Source organism: Trachemys scripta, chromosome 2 (assembly GCF_013100865.1).
Source record: "Trachemys scripta elegans isolate TJP31775 chromosome 2, CAS_Tse_1.0, whole genome shotgun sequence".
Taxonomy (NCBI): domain Eukaryota; kingdom Metazoa; phylum Chordata; order Testudines; family Emydidae; genus Trachemys; species Trachemys scripta.
In genome coordinates this window covers 204,155,867-204,174,646 of record NC_048299.1, presented here as the reverse complement: position 1 = coordinate 204,174,646, position 18,780 = coordinate 204,155,867, and the positions used below count along the sequence as shown (strand labels likewise).

Here is an 18,780-nt window from a genome sequence, read left to right as displayed (position 1 = left end):
GAGAAGAAAGTGCATTCCCATGTAATATGTAGTATATATCATAAAAAGAGTAAAACAAATTAAATAAAACATGCTATTTAATTAAAATCTTATAAAGGCTCCAAAGAGAAGCCACAATAGGGTTGTATTTTCTTTTTCAGATGGCTGTGTGTTTTGGAAGCCAAAAGCAACCCAGCACCCAAAAAAATCAGTAAATATAAGAAATAAAGCTTAACCATTAACATTCTTGTCCAAAAAATCTGTTTATCTGCAGTATAAAATATTAGAAAGTAAAAACCTATATAGTAGTATTTTACACATAAAAATTGTATTAAAACTAATCAATTATATAAAAAACACCCTAAATTAAAAACAAATCCAACTAATAGCTTAAAATTAAATCTATTAAAATATTATTTAATAATATCAATGTGCTAAATGTTATTAAATTTCACCAATCTGCAATCAAACATTTAGTGAAAAATAGTTAAAAACTATTAAAACACCTCATAAACAATAAAAGTAAACTTTTAAAATGCATAAGCCTGCCAAGGTATGTCATAACATGATTATAATGTGCAAACAGAAAAAGTCCAAACCAGTAGTATATGTACTAGGTGTTTTAAAAGCGCCAATTTGACAAAGCTGAAAATAATTATATGAGACAGATTGGCTGGGAGGAAGAATTTAATCAGAAAAATGTGAATCATAGAATCGTAGGACTGGAAGGGACCTTGAGAAGTCATTTAGTCCAGTCCCCTGCACTCACAGCAGAACTAAGTATTATCTAGACCATCCCTGACAGGTGTTTGTCTAACCTGCTCTTAAAAATTTCCAATGATGCAGATTCCACAAACTTCCAAGGCAATTTATTCCAGTGCTTAACCACTCTGACAGTTAGGAAGTTTTTCGTAATGTCCAACCTAACCGCCATTTCTGCAGTGTAAGCCCATTGCTTCTTGTCCCATCCTCAGAGGTTAAGGAAAACATTTTTTCTCCCTCCTTGTAACAACCTTTTATATATTTGAGAACTGTTATGTCCATCTCAGTCTTCTCTTCTCCAGATTAAACAAACCCAAATTTTTCTATCTCCCCTCATAGGTCATGTTTTCTAGAACTTTAATCATTTTTATGGCTCTTCTCTGGTCTTTCTCCAGTTTCTCCCCATCTTTCCTGAAATGTGATGCCCAGAACTGCACACAGTACCCCTGTTGAGGCCTAATCAGTGTGGAGTAGAGTGGAAGAATTACTTCTTGTTTCTTGCTTACAACAAGAATGCTGTTGTACATCCCAGAATGCTGTTCACTTTTTTTTTTTTTTTGCAACCGTGTTACACTGTTGATTCATATTTAGCTTGTGGTCCACTATGACCCCCAGATTCCTTTCTGCAGTGCTCCTTCCTGGCAGTCATTTCCCATTTTCTATGTGTGCAGCTGATAGATCCTTCCTAAGTGGAGTACTTTGCATTTGTCCTCGTTGAATTTCATCCTGTTTACTTCAGACCATTTCTCCAGTTTGTCCAGATCATTTTGAATTATAATCCTATCCTCCAAAGCATTTGCAACCCCTCCCAGCATGGTATTGTCCGCAAACTTTAGAAATGTACTCTCTATGCCATTATCTAAATTATTGATGAAGATATTGAACACAACTGGACCCAGAACTGATCCCTGCAGGACCCCACTCAATATGCCCTTCCATCTTGACTGAGAGTCACTGATGATTACTCTCTGGGAATGATTTTCCAACCAGTTATGCGCCCACCTTATAGTAGCTCCATCTAGGTTGCAGTTCCCTAGTTTGTTTATGAGAGGGTCATGTGAGACAGTATCAAAAACTTTACTAAAGTCAAGATATACCACGTCTACGAGTTCCACCCATCCGCAAGGTTTGTTACCCTGTCAAAGAAAGTTATTAGGTTGGTTTGACATGATTCTTGTTCTTGACAAATCCATGCTGACTGTTACTTATCACCTTATTATCTTCTAGGTGTTTGCAAACTGATTGCTTAATTATTTGCTCCATTATCTTTCCGGATACAGAACTTAAGCAGACTGGTCTGTAATTCCCTGGGTTGTCCTTGTTTCCCTTTTTATATAGAATGACAATTAGGAATTGCTTAAGAGCACTTCAGAAGATGCCCAAGAAGTCACAATCCCACAAACTGAGAAAGAAGGCGATATTGGTTAAAAATGACCTCGTTTAGAGGGAAAGTGAAGGCAGCTATAAAAATTAAAGAAGAGGAGGTTACACACCCTGTGCAGTAACTGACGTTCTTCAAGATGGGTGTCCCTGTGGGTGCTCCACTCCAGGTGTTGGTGCATCCCTGCTCCTTTGCTCGGAGATTTTTGTAGCAGTACTCGTACCGGCCACGCATGCGCAGAGGCTGCCCCACCGCTGTGAATTTCATCCTGTTTACTTCAGACCATTAATAGTACGCATGCGTGGCCAGTCTCCTCAGTTCCTTCTCTACAACGGAGGCTACCCCAACTCCGAAGTAGAGGGGAGGAGGGTGGGTAGTGGAGCACCCACAGGGACACCCATCTCGAAGAACGTCAGATACTGCACAGGGTGAGTAACCTCCTCTTCTTCTTCGAGAGATGTCCCTGTCGGTGTTCCACTCCAGGTGACTTAAAAGCCGTGTGTCTCAAGGAAGTAGGGACTTCGGATTTGATAGGAATGCCATAGATAGTACAGCCCTGCCCAAATGTATATCAGAGAGAGGGCATTGAGTAAGGGCATAGTGTTTAACAAATGTGTGTTCAGAGGACCAAGTGGCTGCTTTACAGATATCAGACAGGGGAACTTTGCATAAGAATGCTACAGAGGCAGCCAGAGATCTAGTGGAGTGCGTTCTGATGCCGTCTGGAGGTGTAACCTTCTTCCACTGATAGCACAACCGGATGCACTGAGAAATCCAGTTTGAAAGTCTCTGGGTAGAAATAGGAGTACCTTTGGAACGCTCCACGATGGAGACAAAAAGTCTAGAAGAGTTTCTAAAAGGTTCGGTTCTATCCAAATAGAAGGACAAGGCACTGCGTACATCTAATGTATGCATTGTGGCTTCGAACGAGTTCGTATGTGGTTTTGGAAAAAAGGTTGGTAGGTGTATCGGCTCATTAATGTGGAATGACAAATGCACCTTTGGAAGAAATTTGGGGTGTAATCTGAGGGTAACCTTGTCTTTGAAAAATAGCATATATGGTGGGTCTGCCATAAGAGCTGCTATTTCTCCTGCCCATCTGGCGGAGGAAATTGCCACTAAAAGTGCTGTTTTCATCGAAAGGTGTAAAAGGGAGCACGTGGCTAGGGGTTCAAATGGTTGTTGAGTTAGGCAAGACAGTACGAAATGAAGGTCCCACGGGGTGGTAGGTGGTTTAATGTCTGGGTATAGGGCTTGGAGTCCCTTGAGGAAACGCTTGGTGATTGGATGAGCAAAAACAGAAGTATCATCAATTTTGTCATGAAGAGTTGTAATAGCAGCTAAATGGACTCTGATGGAGCTGAAAGAAAGGCTGGATCGCTTAAGGTCCAATAGATAGTCAAGTATGAGCGAGAGAGATACCGACATGGGGCAAAGTTGTTTAGCTGAACACCAATGTGTGAATCGTTTCCACTTTCGTAGATAGGTGGTGCGAGTAGATTGTGTTCTGCTATGTAGGAGCACTCTTTGAACTTGTTCAGAGCAATCTAGTTCGCTTTGGGAGAACCATGTAGGAACGAGGCTTTGAGGTGAAGCATGGACAGGTTGGGGTGGAGAAATCGGCCGTGTTGTTGTGATAAGAGGTTCGGGATGAGAGGCAACGAGATTGGTGGTCGCATCAACATTCTGGTGAGGAACGGAAACCACGGTTGTCTGGGCCACAACGGGGCAATTAGGATCACCTTTGCATGGTCTGTTCGTATTTTTATCAGGACCCTGTTGAGAACCGGTATTGGGGGAAACGCATAGAGTAAGTTTCGGTGCCATGGGATCAACAATGCGTCTCCCAGGGAATGTTTGCCCAGTCCCACTCTGGAGCAAAAGTCGGAACATTTCTTGTTTTTTGCAGTTGCAGTTGGTGACCCCAAATGCAGAATATGTTGTGAATGGTTTTCTTGTCTATCTCCCATTCGTGATCCCAGGGAAAGCATCTGCTTAGTTCGTCCACTGTGGTGTTCATCACTCCGGGAAGATAGGCAGCTGATATCCGGATGTTGTTCGCAATGCACCAATTCCAGAGCTTCATAGCCTCTGTGCAAAGCGAGTGGGATCAAGCTCCTCCCTGCCTGTTTACATAGAACATGCATGCAATGTTGTCTGTCATTATGTGTACATGGTGATTCCTGATTAGTGGAAGAAAGTGACGGCACGCATTGCGAATGGCTCGAAGTTCTAGGACATTTATGTGCAAAGAGGTCTCGGTTGAAGACCATAGCCCCTGGACTCTGTGGTGAGACATGTGTGCACCCCAGCCTGTCAGAGATGCATCGGTAATCAGTATGAGGGATGGAGCCTCCTGAAGAAAGGGGACTCCAGAGCAGAGGTTGGAGTGAACTGTCCACCACAGTAGAGAATCTTTGACCCGGAAAGGTATGGAGAGAATCTTGTTTAGAGAGTGCACATTCGGTCTGTAAACCGTGGCCAACCACGCTTGGAAGCACCTCAGGTAGAGGCGTGCATTTTGGACGACGAAAGTGCACGAGGCCATGTGACCTAGTATTTGTAGACAGTCTTGGACAGTCACCTGGGGACAGTCACCTGTTGCGAATTTTTGTGGCCAGTCGGCTTATGGAGTTGAAGCGGTCGGGTGGAAGAGATGCCAATCCCGTCCGGGAGTCGAGGTATGCCCCTATGAACTCCAGATGTTGGGTGGGGCATAATGTGGATTTGTTTTTGTTTATTTGCAGGCCTAGAGATAGGAAACAATCGACGGTAAGCCGCATGGATCAGAGAGCTTCGTCGAACGTTGAAGCTTTGAGGAGGAAATCATCGAGGTAAGGAAATATTACAACCCCTTGTTTTCTGAGGTAGGCAGTAACTACAGCTAGGATCTTGGGAAAAACATGGGAGGCCGTGGACAGTCCGAAGGGGAGAACCCTGTATTGAAAATGTGTTGAGCCAAGAGTAAATCATAGGAAGCGTCTGTGGGCCGGATGTATAGTTACATGAAAATAGGGATCCCGTAGGTCGAGGGCTGAAAACCAATCGCCCTGCTCCAGAGCTGGGATTATGGTGGTGAGAGTAACCATCTTGAACTTTTGCTTTTTGACAAATTTGTTAAGCCGCCTGAGGTCGAGGATTGGTCGCCATCCCCCAGTTTTCTTTTCTGTTAAGAAATAATGGGAGTAAAAACCCTTCCCTTTGTGTCGTTCTGGCACAATTTCTATTGCTCCCAATTGAAGGAGATGTTGCACTTCTTGGAGGAGTAGTTGCTCGTGAGAAGGGTTCCTGAAGAGGGACAGGGAGGGTGGGTGGGTGGGTGGGAGGCAAGGAGAGGAAAGGGATGGCGTATCCAATTGTAACCACCTCTATAACCCACTTGTCAGAGGTAATGTTCTGCCTTTGGTGGGAGAATGGTCGTAGGAGGTGTCCAGAGATATGTGCGCTGGCTGAAGTGGGAACGCTGTTTTCTAATCCCTCGACCAAGGCTTCAAATCTGCCTATTAGCTGGAGGGGGTTGAGGCGCCCCCGCAGAATTAGGACGACGACGCTGGAATCTTGGTCTCTGGCATTGTTGCTCCTGTGGTCTATGGGAGTGTTGTGTATATGCGGCGTAGCGTGGATGTTGGTAAGGTTGGTATCTATATTGCTGTCTTCTGGTCGTAGGTGTCTGGAGACATAAGGACTGGAGGGTTGCCCTTGAGTCATTCATTGAGTGAAGCATGTCGTTCGTGGCGGAAGCAAAACGTTTTTCACCGTCAAAGGGAAGATCTTCAATGGTGCTCTGGATCTCTCGAGGACAGAAAGAGGAGAGCCATGAACCTCAGCGCATGACCACTGCTGTGGCGCTCGATCTTGCTGCAGTGTTGGCTACACCGAGGGCCGCTTGAAGGGCGGTATGTGATATGATTTGTCCCTCGGAAACCAGAGCTGTGAATTGTTGTTTTTTCTGTTCTGGGATGTCGTCAATAAAGTCCATGAATTTATTATAGTTTCTGTGGTCATATTTTGCAAGAACTGCAGTATAATTAGCTATACGAAATTGTAATGTCGAGGATGCATATACTTTACGACCAAAGAGGTCCAAGCGTTTACTTTCCTTGTTGGCTGGGGTAGAGCGGGAATATTGTTGTTTGGCCCTTTGGTTCGCTGCGTCTACTACTAACGAGTTTGGCGCCGGATGGGTAAAAAGGAATTCAGAGCCCTTAGAAGGGATGAAGTACTTCTGGTCTGCTTGTTTACAGGTAGCTAGGCTTGTAGCTGGAGTCTGCCAGATGGACTTAGCGGGTTCTAAAAGGGCTACGTTGATTGGTAATGCAACCCTAGAGGAAGAAGAGGGCTGTAGGATGTCCGTTAACCCATGCTGTTGTTCAGGGACTACCTCCAAGTTAATTCTCAAGTCACTGGCAACTTTTTTAAAGAGGTTTTGGAATTTTGCGTAGTCATCCGATGGTGTTGGAGGAGGGGGAAGTAAGGCTTCTTCAGGCGTTACCTCCGGCTCTACTGGACTAGGAGCAGGACTTGGTTGATCCTGCAAGTGTGACGGTGCTGCCTGGTGTCTTGTGTCATTGGCAGGTTCGTCAGGTGGTGGTGCTAGACCGGTGTTGCGCCTGCTTGAGGTGGCGTAGCGTGTGTGTTCTCGAGGGTACGATGCCCATGATGCCCAATATTGCCATGGTGGTGGGTAGGGCATAGGTGGTGCCATCCAGGGGTTCACCCCGCAGGGGGAAGGATCCTGAGAATAGCATGAAGTAATTTTTCTAAAACCATTGTTGACTGGGGTCTGGGGATGGGAGTGTTGATACGGAGAAAAACCCTCCTGTGGTCCAGTTTCCTCCTCACTGGAGGAAGACTGTTCAGACCCTGACTCTGCCATTGAAGAGAAACAAGCATTCAGCAGGGGAGACTGCAGGATAGGTGACACCAGCAGATCTCTTGCCTGAGTAAATTGAAGTGGTGAGGCTCCTGCGTGAGGTGAAGGCTGTGCAGGAGAGAGTTGCAATGAGGGAACATTCCTCTGAGCCGGGGTTTTGCTTCTTGGCTCCCTGCCAATCAGTTCCACAGGTGCCGGTGCCGTGGCCGGGAGGGCAGCATCAGCCTTCAGGGGGTCAGGCAGGTTGTGGAGTGTCGGCACCGTGTCCGTCATGGTGCCGAACGGTTCCAGAAGAGAGGCAGGCAGCTGAAAGCCTGAAGCCTTGGCACCGGAGCTTCGCGCTGCCACCGCAGCCTCAGGAGGTTTTCGCGCAGTGCCGGAGGAGCCCAGCTTGTCAAATGTGCTCAAGCGGAGAGCACAGGCAGGGAAGCGGTAGATCTGCCCGGGGAGGGCTTGTGTCTCAGGGTTTCCTTTGAAGATGACAAAAGGTGCCCTTCTTTGCAGATTTCTTGTGTTTCTTTGAGGCGGGGGGGCTGTGGTGGGCAGCGGAGCTGGAATCAGCACCTGGGTCTGAAGCCGCACCTAGGGATTTCTGGAGCAGTTTCAGTTTCAGTCTAAGCTCCCTGTCCTTCCGTGCTCTGGAGCTAAGTTTGCTGCAGTGGGCATATTTTTGAGGAATGTGGGTCTCCCCCAAACATTTTATACAGTGTGAGTGGCCATCTGACAGCGGGATAGCCTCCTTGGAGTTAGAGCAGCGTTTAAAGCCTGTGGAGCCAGGCATGTCTGAAGCGGCTGCGGCTGACAGGATTTTTTTTTTTTAAGATAAAAATGGTAACTAACTATAACTAACAACAAACTAACTAACTAGAAGGGTAATTGTAACAAGAGAAAGGAATTTCCTAACGAGTGTGCTGAGCTCCGTCTCAGGCCGGGGACAGTGGAGAAGGAACGGAGGAAACCGGCCACGTATGTGTACTATTAAGCTAGACTCACAGCTGGGGGGGGGCAGCCTCTGCGCATGCGTGGCCGGTACGAGTACTGCTACAAAAATCTCCAAGCAAAGGCACAGGGATGCACCAACACCTGGAGTGGAGCACCCACAGGGACATCTCTTGAAGAAGAAGAATATATTAGCAATGGAATAAAGGGGAAGTTAACAGTAATGAACATAAATCAAAAGCTAGAAGTTGTAGAAAATTGATAAGGGAAGCAAAGGTATGCAAGGAGAAATCTATGGCCTCCAGCATTAAGGACAATAAGAAGGAGTTTTTAAAGTATATTAAGAACAAAAAGAATCCTAACAATGGTATTTGTCCCTTACTGGATGGAAATGGTAGAATAATGATAAATGGGGAATCATCACTCAGGGGGCGTGTTTATTATATGCAGTAAAGAAAAGTTTTTGGTTTTGCTTATTTAATGGATGCAGTACTTTGGCTGCTAGCTTTTGTTTTAAGCCTTAGCTATGTTCCCACAGCATCTTATGTTGGCTTGGGTATAGAGTGACATACAATTTCAAACAGCTTAGCTTTTATGCCAGTTTTACTAAGCTCCCTCAGGTTTTGTTGCTGCTTTACTTCGTGCAAGTCACGATCACTTGTACCAAATCTACCATTAATTTTTAGTTCTGTGAACAGTTCCTCTTTATCTATCAACACTAGGTGTAATATAGAATTCCCCCCATGTCCGTTACAACACTTCTTGAGTTAGGAAATCATCATCTATAATATTTAGAAATTCCAAGTCAAAGTATTCAGTAATTACATATATAGTGAATCAATTCTTAACATTTATTGTAAATGCCAAAAATATAATACTTACAGAATGGGAATCAAGAGTACCTGCAGGGTCACAGTCATTGTTTGCTCCTTTATGTAATTAAAAAAATAAACATATGATCATTTTTTTAAATGAAGCAATGGAGCAATTGCGAATTCCAAACTTTTTTATAATAAGGTTGCCTAGGGGTGATCTTGATATTTTAAAATGAGTTGAAATCTTTAATATGATGGTTTAAAAGGATAATTAGCATCAATGCATAGTTTAGAATTTTTACTTTTATATGTAACCTAAGGATTATTTGCAAAAATATGGCAGGGATGGGAAAAGAAAGAGAGAAAACACTGAATAACCAAGGGTATTTTTCCTAAATCTACAATGCCACCAGCTAAAAAGTGCCAAATTCCCTCAATGCAGTTTATGAAGCATGGAAGTGAGCAATAAACAAGATCTATTAGATCATCCAGTCTATCTCCCTGATGTGTCCTGTACATGTTTCAATGTAGTTTCTATGGAGCTATCTATACAGTGGAGTACTCTGGGGAACACAAAGGTAAAAATGTATATATTTTGCATCAAGATAAAGTATTTTCCATCGTAAACCTTACCTTGGCAATAGGGAAAACTGTAGGCTTCTGAAAGGCATCTGTCACACTGCTGCCCCGTAATGCCTGTTCGACACTCACACTGCCCTGTTATTGACTCACATGTGTTCTGATAGGAACCATGGGGAGAACACTGACAAGCTGAACAAAAAATCATTATTTGGTAAGATTCAAGCTACATTTAGTAAGAAATAACTTGTTTCAGGACTGTGAAGTTTTAAAATTTAACATTACTTGTCTGGAACATTCCTGATTTTCTTTGCAATAATCAGAGGGGTAGCCGTGTTAGTCTGAATCTGTAAAAAACAACAGAAGGTCCTGTGGCACCTTTGAGACTAACAGAAGTATAGGGAGCATAAGCTTTCGTGGGTAAGAACCTCACTTCTTCAGATGCAAGAACCTCACTTCTTCAGATGCAAGAGACTTGCATCTGAAGAAGTGAGGTTCTTACCCACGAAAGCTTATGATCCCTATACTTCTGTTAGTCTCAAAGGTGCCACAGGACCTTCTGTTGTTCTTTGCAATAAGACTGTTAAAAAAAAACCTCTCTGCCTAGGTACTTATTAATAGCGCACCCATCCATATGAAATCTGAGTGCCTTATTTCACACAACAGTTACATGATGACTTGAGTTTTCCCTTCTTAACAGAAGCAGGTAGAATTATCATCAGGAACTTCACTGCACTCATTCTTCTGTTCTTTGCTTCAATCCAATGGCAGACTGAAGTGGGGATTAGTATTCATTTGCTGGTTCTGTTTAATGTTACAGATATCTTAAGGAAAAGGCCTTTGCTAGGCTAGGATTTAAAACTGTGAGATAGCACATACACCTCAACCTCGAGATAACGCTGTCCTCTGGAGCCAGAAAATCTTACCGCGTTATAGGTGAAACCGCGTTATATTGAACTTGCTTTGATCCACCGGAGTGCGCAGCCCCACCCCCCCGGATCACTGCTTTACCGCGTTATATCCGAATTCGTGTTATATCGGGTCACATTATATCGAGGTAGCGGTGTACCTATGTTCTAACATCAGATCTTTAATCCTTGACTAGGAAGGGCTAAAAAGGGGGCCTTGCCTTTTACCCAGAGAGCAGTCACATTTGTGGTCATCTTCATGTTCCTGTCCACACTACTGACCCCAGTATTACAATGACTTACACACATGCTTAATTTATGCATTGTGAGTAGTCCCACTGAAGTGAATCGGACTATACAGTTGAAACTTTTAATAACAATTGTCCTTGTACAGTAGCAATTGGTTCCCTAAAAGTTGTTGGAATTTTGTCCTGAGAATTGGTTATAGCCATAATGTAAAACAACACAGCTCCTCTGTACTGCCAAACTGAAATAAATTTTAATGAGCCTGATTCTCAGGAAACAAATATCCCTCTTAATGATGGTCAGTAGTACCAGGCACATGACAACCACACCTATAACCACGCACATAACAACCATGTTTAAAGTACTTAAACATCTGATTTTAATTACAGTGTAGACAGGGCCTGAATGTTTCACTCTACTTGATAACTTTACTGTCTCTAGGTTTCTGTAATATCAATCATATAATTCATTTTGGGTCTGATCAGTAGAACTGCTCAGGTGAGTAAGGTTACTGAGATGAGTAGGTTTGCAGGATCGAACCCTTTTAGGTCTCATGTAGACTAGGAGTTAAGATGTAATGTTAGCACATGAGAGCTAACGCATGCTAATGTGCTTTAAAAGTCTACAAGGCAATGTATACGTCAATACACGCCAAACTAGTTGAGTTAAAGCTGAGGCTCCCTGTTGGCTTGGACTTGACCAAGTTAGAATTGCTAGAGGCAGAGAGCAATGTCTACATTAGACTTTTAAAACATGTTAGTTAGCACGTTAGCTAACATGTGCTAACATCACACTTTAAATCCCAATCTAGACGAGGCCTGAGAGGTTAATGAGGCTTTTAAGAACTATAGTTGGTAGCCTCATCTACCTGCCCCACAGAGCTGCGATATACAGTGTACCAAATAATCAGGGAGAGGAGGGAACCACTTACTGTTTCCACCTAAAATGACTCACACTCTTGCTTTGATTCTTGCAATTTTACATGCAAAAGCTTTTGAGGGAATTAACTGATTTTCTCTGTGTAACAGAAAACAAAAGGAAAGCAAAGCAAAAGAAGGAACTGCTGTTACTCACGCAAGCAGTTCGGATAGCTGAAATAACCTGGAGCACATTGGTTGCATCTAAGTCCAGCATAGTTTTTATGGCACCGACACTGACTGGTAGGCCCACATGTATTGTCCAATGAGCCAAGCGAATCACAGTTGCATTCTGCATGGGGGGAAATAATAAATAATTATTCATGCAGCTATTTGTCTAAAGCAGTAGTTATTTTAAAATAAAATGTTCTGAAAAATTCACCTTTGGCTCAAAAACAAACACAAGACATTCAGCCCAAACCATGATTTTACCAGCAAAAATAAACATCTGCAAACAGTGGCTTAGAATACAATTGCCTGATCAGCCATGATATTAGTGTCTTATTGCAATGCTATAATTTATTGCTTAAAGAAAGATTTAGTTTGATCATTTGCAAACTACATACAGGATAGAAAGTCACCTTAAAACTGAAGGAAAATTATTTGAGGAAAGTACTTAAAGTCTTAAAAGATAACCTCATGCAGTAAGAATTGAGGAAGTAGAGCAGCATTTGATATGGCATAATGACTAGCTAATAATTTATTAGCATAACAATTTGATACACAGTGTTCATGTTAAAAACTGCTGATCAGCTTTAGTTCAACAAACTCTCAAATGAATTGCTGCCACAGTGCAAAAAAGCTAGTTTATGTGCTGTGAAGTAATGCATAAGAACTAGCATGTGGTTTGTGAATCAGTGTCAGAATATAATTGCTATCCAGTTGGGTGTTTTTACTGGAGTTACCACTATTTTAAATGTTGTTTCCCTGTTCTGTGTATGTGTTTCTGGTTTCCCTCTTTCAGTTCCTCTCTGTTCAGCAGCCAAAGCTGTCTTACTCTGCTGTGTTTATTTCACAGGATTAAGAGAAGCAGCAGGACTCACTACCCAGTCAATATGTGAGGGAGAGAGCTGCTAAAGCAAACTCACTTCCCACCTCTCCCAAAAACATTTCTTCAGTCGCACCAATGCCTACAGTTGAACATTAGATTGTAAACTCTTTGGGGCAGGGCCCATCTTTTTTGTTCTCTGTTTGTACAGCATCTAGTACAATAGGGTCTTGGTCCAGGACTGGGGTTCCTAGACACTACAGCATTACAATAAACAAATAAACAAAGTTAAATGTAGAAAGTTAAGTTCTCATTTAATTTAAATGTAGTTACATCAGTGTAAGGGCTTAATCCTACTCCTAGTGAATCAATGGAAATGCTCCCATTGACTTCAATGGGGCAGGATCAAATACTAAGTGAGAGGAGAATCTGGCCCCGGCTAGTGTGTATAGCCCGAGGAACAGTGATTTGATCTTAAGTGGGATTGGCACACAGATGGATAATATTATACTAAGCCAAATAGTTTTTCTCACCCCTCCTCCTAATCGAGTTTTCCAAGGAACTCTGCTGATGCACTAGATAAAAAAAAAGCTTTCCAAACATCCTGCCATGTCCCATTACATCAGTTTTATGATCATGCATAGGTAAACGATGGTTAAAGAAGAAACTGGATCACCCCCTTTTTTACTTTGACTGCATGCTTCCTTTTAGATTTTTCTTTTATATTTAATTATCTTTTACAGTCTTTTTTGTGACTTGTTTTTGCATGATCTCTTACGCCTTTTATGTTTCATTGCAGATTTCAATGTTAAAAGTTTAAACCAGTTCAATATGGGCTACATTTGCTACACTAGATTGCCATTTGATTCGCTTCCAACTTAAAAAAAATTATAGCATGGACGTAGTATTTTAAAACCACTGAACTGTGTGTACCAATGTAGAACTCTGATTTGATGTTTTTCATTAAAACATTTTAATGTACTCCAGATCTGGAAAAGGGAGAGCCATATGGTAATTCTTTACACCATCCATTTTGTTTGTTGATTCAAAACTAGTACTTGGATTTTTCTTCTGAAGAGCATAAAGAATTCTGTAGTCCTTTCACAGGTATATATTAAGAACATACGCCCATAATGAAGATGTCTGTTATATTTACTAATCCAAAATAATGATTGTGACTTTCTGAACCCCCTATGTTCAACCTTTTTACAAGACTATGATAAATTTTGTACAAAGTATGCCTTGAGAGGTATCACTTGAAAACTCATAATCTGCTGAACATTATTGTGTTGGTAAAATATCTGTGGCAACATTGTATGTAAAGTTATAAAATTCTGCTCTATATGTCATGTTCCAAGTCTGGGGAACCAGCTTCAAACCAGTTCCCCAGAGACAAAAGGCTAGACAACATCTCAGCCAGGTGTCAACACAATCAAATGGACTATCACTTAGTTAAGCGGCCATTCTTTGGCAGGAAGAAGGGTGTGAGCGAGAACTTTACATATTAACAGTGAAACAGTGGGAGGTTCCCATCCCCCAGACCTCCTGTCTCCTGAACGCTAGCTGGAGATGATCTTCAAAGGGAAAAGAGAACTATAAGAAATGGCAACAGAAGACCCAAAATACTCCTCCCTTTCTCTCTGCTCACGGGCATCAACAGCACCTGAAAAGACATTGGACTGGGGGAGGAGTCCTGACTGAAAGAGTTCAGTCAGTAATGATTGCAAAAGCATGTGGTGAGAAAAACCTTTCCTTTGAATTCATTTAGCTTGATAAGTTAGATATTAGTTGTGTTTTACTTTTTATTTTCTTTGTAACCAATTTTGATTTTTATGCCTGATTACTTGTAATCACTTCAAATCTTTTTTTCTGTGGTTAATAAACTTATTTTATTATTTTATCTAAACTAGTGTGTATGGAATGAAGTGATTGGGAACCTCCATTTGAGATAATGGGGTTTGTGCATATCATTTGTGCATATCATAATGAAATGACGGACTTTCTATGAGCTTATATTGTCCGGAAGAAAATTGCTAGGCAGTACAAGACACACATATCTGAGGACAAGTCTGGAACTGGGAATTTGCTGGTGTCACTCTGCAATATAATTCAGGAGTGACTGGCCAGAGCACTCATACAACATAGCTGGGAGTGATTTTGCATGCTGGAGGCTGGGTGTGAACAGACCAGAAATGTTTTTTTCTGACAGTGAAGCAGTATAAAAGGCACCCCAAGTTGGAGAGTTGAGGGGACACAGCAGTTCAATAGTCCAGACTGTACCCTGTGTAACATCACAATGATACAACAACTAGGAAGCAAATTCTCCTGTATCTTTCTATATGCAATATGTTCATGTGTGCACACAAGCATACATCAAAACGTATTGTGACATGAGATATCACCTTTTCTCTCACTGGGTGAAATTCACCTCAGTGCTGAGGGTCTACGCCACTTAAATCCTGAATTAACAACTTCACACACAAAACAATATAGAGACGTCTTGCCTGAAGCAGACACTCTCTAACACAAACTAGTGACAAAAAGAGACTTGACTGGTTTCTTGTACAGATACAAATAGTTACAGGGGAGTTTTGCGAGGGAGTTTAGAAGCGGGGGCTAGATACTCTTCATTAACATTCCTTAAGCTTAAGGCAATAAACACCTCCTGATAAAAACAAAACAACAATAATGGAAAGAGTTGCAGGAGTAAAAAAATAATGCAGACAGAAGTCCAGCAGCAGGGTAGGGACTATCTAGTTTATTGCACTGAATGCAGCATGTATGATTACCTGCCTTATGGGCAAGTGGCATATGTGTACATTCTGTGCAAGGAGCTCCTGGCCCCCAGAGACCAGAGTGGCTGAACTGGAGGAGGAAAGGGAAAAAGAGAGGTACATAGATGAGACTTTCTGGGACACAGTAGAAGGGTCCCATCCCCAGTCTGACAGCCTCTGTGATGTTGAGGAGGATGTAAGTCTCAGGGAAGGAGAGCATCAAACTGGAGCACAGGGAAATGATCCCATAGTTGGGACCCTCTTTCAAGATGATTCTATGGTATCCTCTCTCACTGAGGATACCTCTCCAGGGGAGGGAACTCCAGCTATTAGGAAGAGTAATAGTAATGGGGGATTTGATCATTAAATACATAGATAGCTGGGTTTGTGATGACCACGAGAACAGCATAGTTACTTGCCTGCTGGGTACGAAGGCTGCGGATCTCTCGAGACATCTAGACAGACTTATGTGTAGTGCTGGGGAGAAGCCGGTGGTCATGGTACATGTGGGTACTAATGACATAGGGAAGGATAGGGGAGAGGCCCCGGAAGTCAAATTTAGGCTGCTTGGTATGAGATTGAAGCCCAGGACCTCCATGGTAGCATTCTCTGAAATACTTCCAGTTCCCACGCAGAGACAGTTAGACAAGCCGAACTGCAGGGTCTCAGAGCATGGATGAGACGATGGTGTAGGGAGGAGGGGTTTAGATTTATTAGGAACTGGGGAAACTTTAGGGAAAAAGAAAGCCTATACAGGAAGGATGGGCTCCACCTAAACCAATATAGAACCAGATTGCTGGCATTTAACATTTAAAGGGTGGTAGAGCAGTTTTTAAATTAAGGGCTGGGGGAAAGCCGACAGGTGCGGATGACCACGTGGTTCGGACAGAGACATCCCTCTGGGGAGGATCTATTAATGGAGATTCTCTATGTCCTAGTAAGGAGGAGAGGATGGAAGATGATAAAAGATGGGTAGGATCTGATGAGAAACAGTCAAATGAAAGTGTCCCATTCAGTTACATCACATAATAGCAGACACCTAAAAAGTGACCATTTTAAGTGCTTATATACAAATGTTAGAAGTCTAAATAATAAGATGCGTGAACTTGAGTGCCTCGTATTAAATGAGGATAACCAAGTGATAGTGACTGTGAAATGCTTAGGGAGATTAGAGAGGCTACAAAAATAAAACACTCAATAATAATGGGGGATTTCAACTATCCCCACATTGACTGGGTACATGTCACCTCAGGACGGGTTGCAGAGATAAAGTTTCTTGACACCTTAAATGACTGCTTCTTGGAGCAGCTAGTCCTGGAACCCACAAGAGGAGAGGCAATTCTTGATTCAGTCCTAAGTGGAGCACAGGATCTGGTCCAAGAGGTGAATATAGCTCTACTGCTTGGTAATAATGACCATAATATAATTAAATGTAACATCCCTGTGGTGCGGAAAATATCACAGCAGCCCACTACAGTAGCATTTAATTTCAGAAAGGGGAACTACACAAAAATGAGGAAGTTAGTTAAACAGACATTAAAAGATACAATACCAAAAGTGAAATCCCTACAAGGTGCATGGAAACATTTTAAAGACACCAAAATAGAGGCTCAGACTAAATGTAGACCCCAAATTAAAAAAAAACATAGTAAGAGAACCAAGAAAGTGCCACCGTGACCAAACAACAAAGTAAAAGAAGCAATGAGAGACAAAAAGGCATCCTTTAAAAAGTGGAAGTTAAATCCTAGTGAGGAAAATAGAAAGGAGCATAAACTCTGGCAAATGAAGTATTAAAAATATAATTAGGAAGGCTAAAAAAGAATTTGAAGACAGCTAGCCAAAGACTCAAAAAGTAATAGCAAAAAAACCCTGTAAGTACATCAGAAGCAGGAAGCCTACTAAACAACCAATGGGTCCACTGGACAATCGAGATGCTAAAGGAGCATTCAAGGACGATAAGGTCATTGCGGACAAAACTAAATGAATTATTTGCATTGGTCTCCATGGCTAAGGATGTGAGGCATTCTTTTTAGGTGACAAATCTGAGGAACTGTCCCAGACTGAGGTGTCATTAGAGGAAGTTTTGGACCAAACTGATAAATTAAACAGTCACCGGGACCAGACGGTATTCACCCAAGAGTTCTGAAGGAACTCAATTGTGAAATTGCAGAACTACTAACTGTAGCATGTAACCTGTCATTTAAATCAGCTTCTGTACCAGATGACTGGAGGATAGCTAATGTGACAAAAAAGGCTCCAGAGGAGATTCCGGCAATTATAGGCTGGTAAGCCTGACTTCAGTACCGGGCAAACTGGTTGAAACTTTAGTAAAGAACAGAATTATCAGACACAGAGATTAACATGATTTGTTGGGGAAGAGTCAACATGGTTTTGTAAAGGGAAATCATGCCTCACCAATCTACTAGAATTCTTTGAAGTGGTCAGCAAACATGTGGACAAGGGGGATCCGGTGAATATAGTGTACTTAGATTTTCAGAAAGTCTTTGACAAGTTCCTCACCAAAGGCTCTTAAGCAAAGTAAACTATCATGGGATAAGAAGGAAGATCTTCTCATGGATCAGTAACTAGTTAAAAGATAGGAAACAAAGGACAGGAATAAATGGTCAATTTTCAGAATGGAGAGAGGTAACTAGTGGTGTCCCTTAAGGGTCTGTACTGGGACCAGTCCTATTCAACATATTCATAAATTAGCTGGAAAAAGGTGGCAAAATTTGCAGATGATACAAAACTACTCAAGATAGTTAAGTCCCAGGCAGACTGTGAAAAGCTACAAAAGGATTTTAAAACTGGGTGACTGGGCAACAAAACGGTAGATGAAATTCAGTGTTGATAAATGCAAAGTAATGTACATTGGAAAACATAATACCAACTATACATATAAAATGATGGGGTCTAAATTAGCTGTTACCACTCAATAAAGAGATCTTGGAGTCACTGTGGATACTTCTCGGAAAACATCCACTCAATGTGCAGAGGCAGTCAAAAAAGCTAACAGCATGTTGGGAATCATTAGGAAAGGGATAAAATATTAGACAGAAAATATCATATTGCCTCTATATAAATCCATGGTACGCCCACACCTTGAATACTGCATGCAGATGTGGTCACCCCATCTCAAAAAAGATATATATTGGTATTGGAAAAGGTACAGAAAAGGGCCAAAATAATGATTAGGGGTATGAAACAGCTTCCATATAAGGAGAGATTAATAAGACTGGGACTTTTCAGCTTGGAAAAGAGACGACTCAGGGGGACATGATAGAGGTCTATAAAATCATGACTGGTGAGGAGAAAGTAAATAAGGAAGTGTTATTTACTCCTTCTCATAATACAAGAACTAGGGGTCACCAAATGAAATTAATAGACAGCAGGTTTAAAACAAACAAAAGGAAGTATTTCTTCACACAATGCACAGTCAACCTGTGGAACTCTTTGCCAGAGGATGTTGTGAAGGCCAAGACTATAACAGGGTTCAAAAAAGAACTAGATAAATTCATGGAGGATAGGTCCAACAATGGCTATTAGCCAGGATGGGCAGGGATGGTGTCCCTAGCTTTTGTTTGCCAGCAGCTGGGAATGGCCGACAGGGGATGGATCA

General features: G+C 42.1%; 1 protein-coding gene across 1 annotated transcript in view; it reads right to left on the bottom strand.

Annotated features, from left to right (window-relative positions):
* Window positions 1–18,780, bottom strand: part of LAMA3 (laminin subunit alpha 3) — a 186,041-nt gene that overhangs the window by 103,068 nt on the left and 64,193 nt on the right. The window contains exons 13-15 of the mRNA XM_034762779.1: window positions 11,557–11,691; window positions 9,383–9,520; window positions 8,817–8,863 (exon numbers count right to left, since the gene is read on the bottom strand). Of these exons, the coding sequence (XP_034618670.1) occupies window positions 8,817–8,863; window positions 9,383–9,520; window positions 11,557–11,691 (320 nt within the window). The remainder of the gene's footprint in view (window positions 1–8,816; window positions 8,864–9,382; window positions 9,521–11,556; window positions 11,692–18,780) is intronic.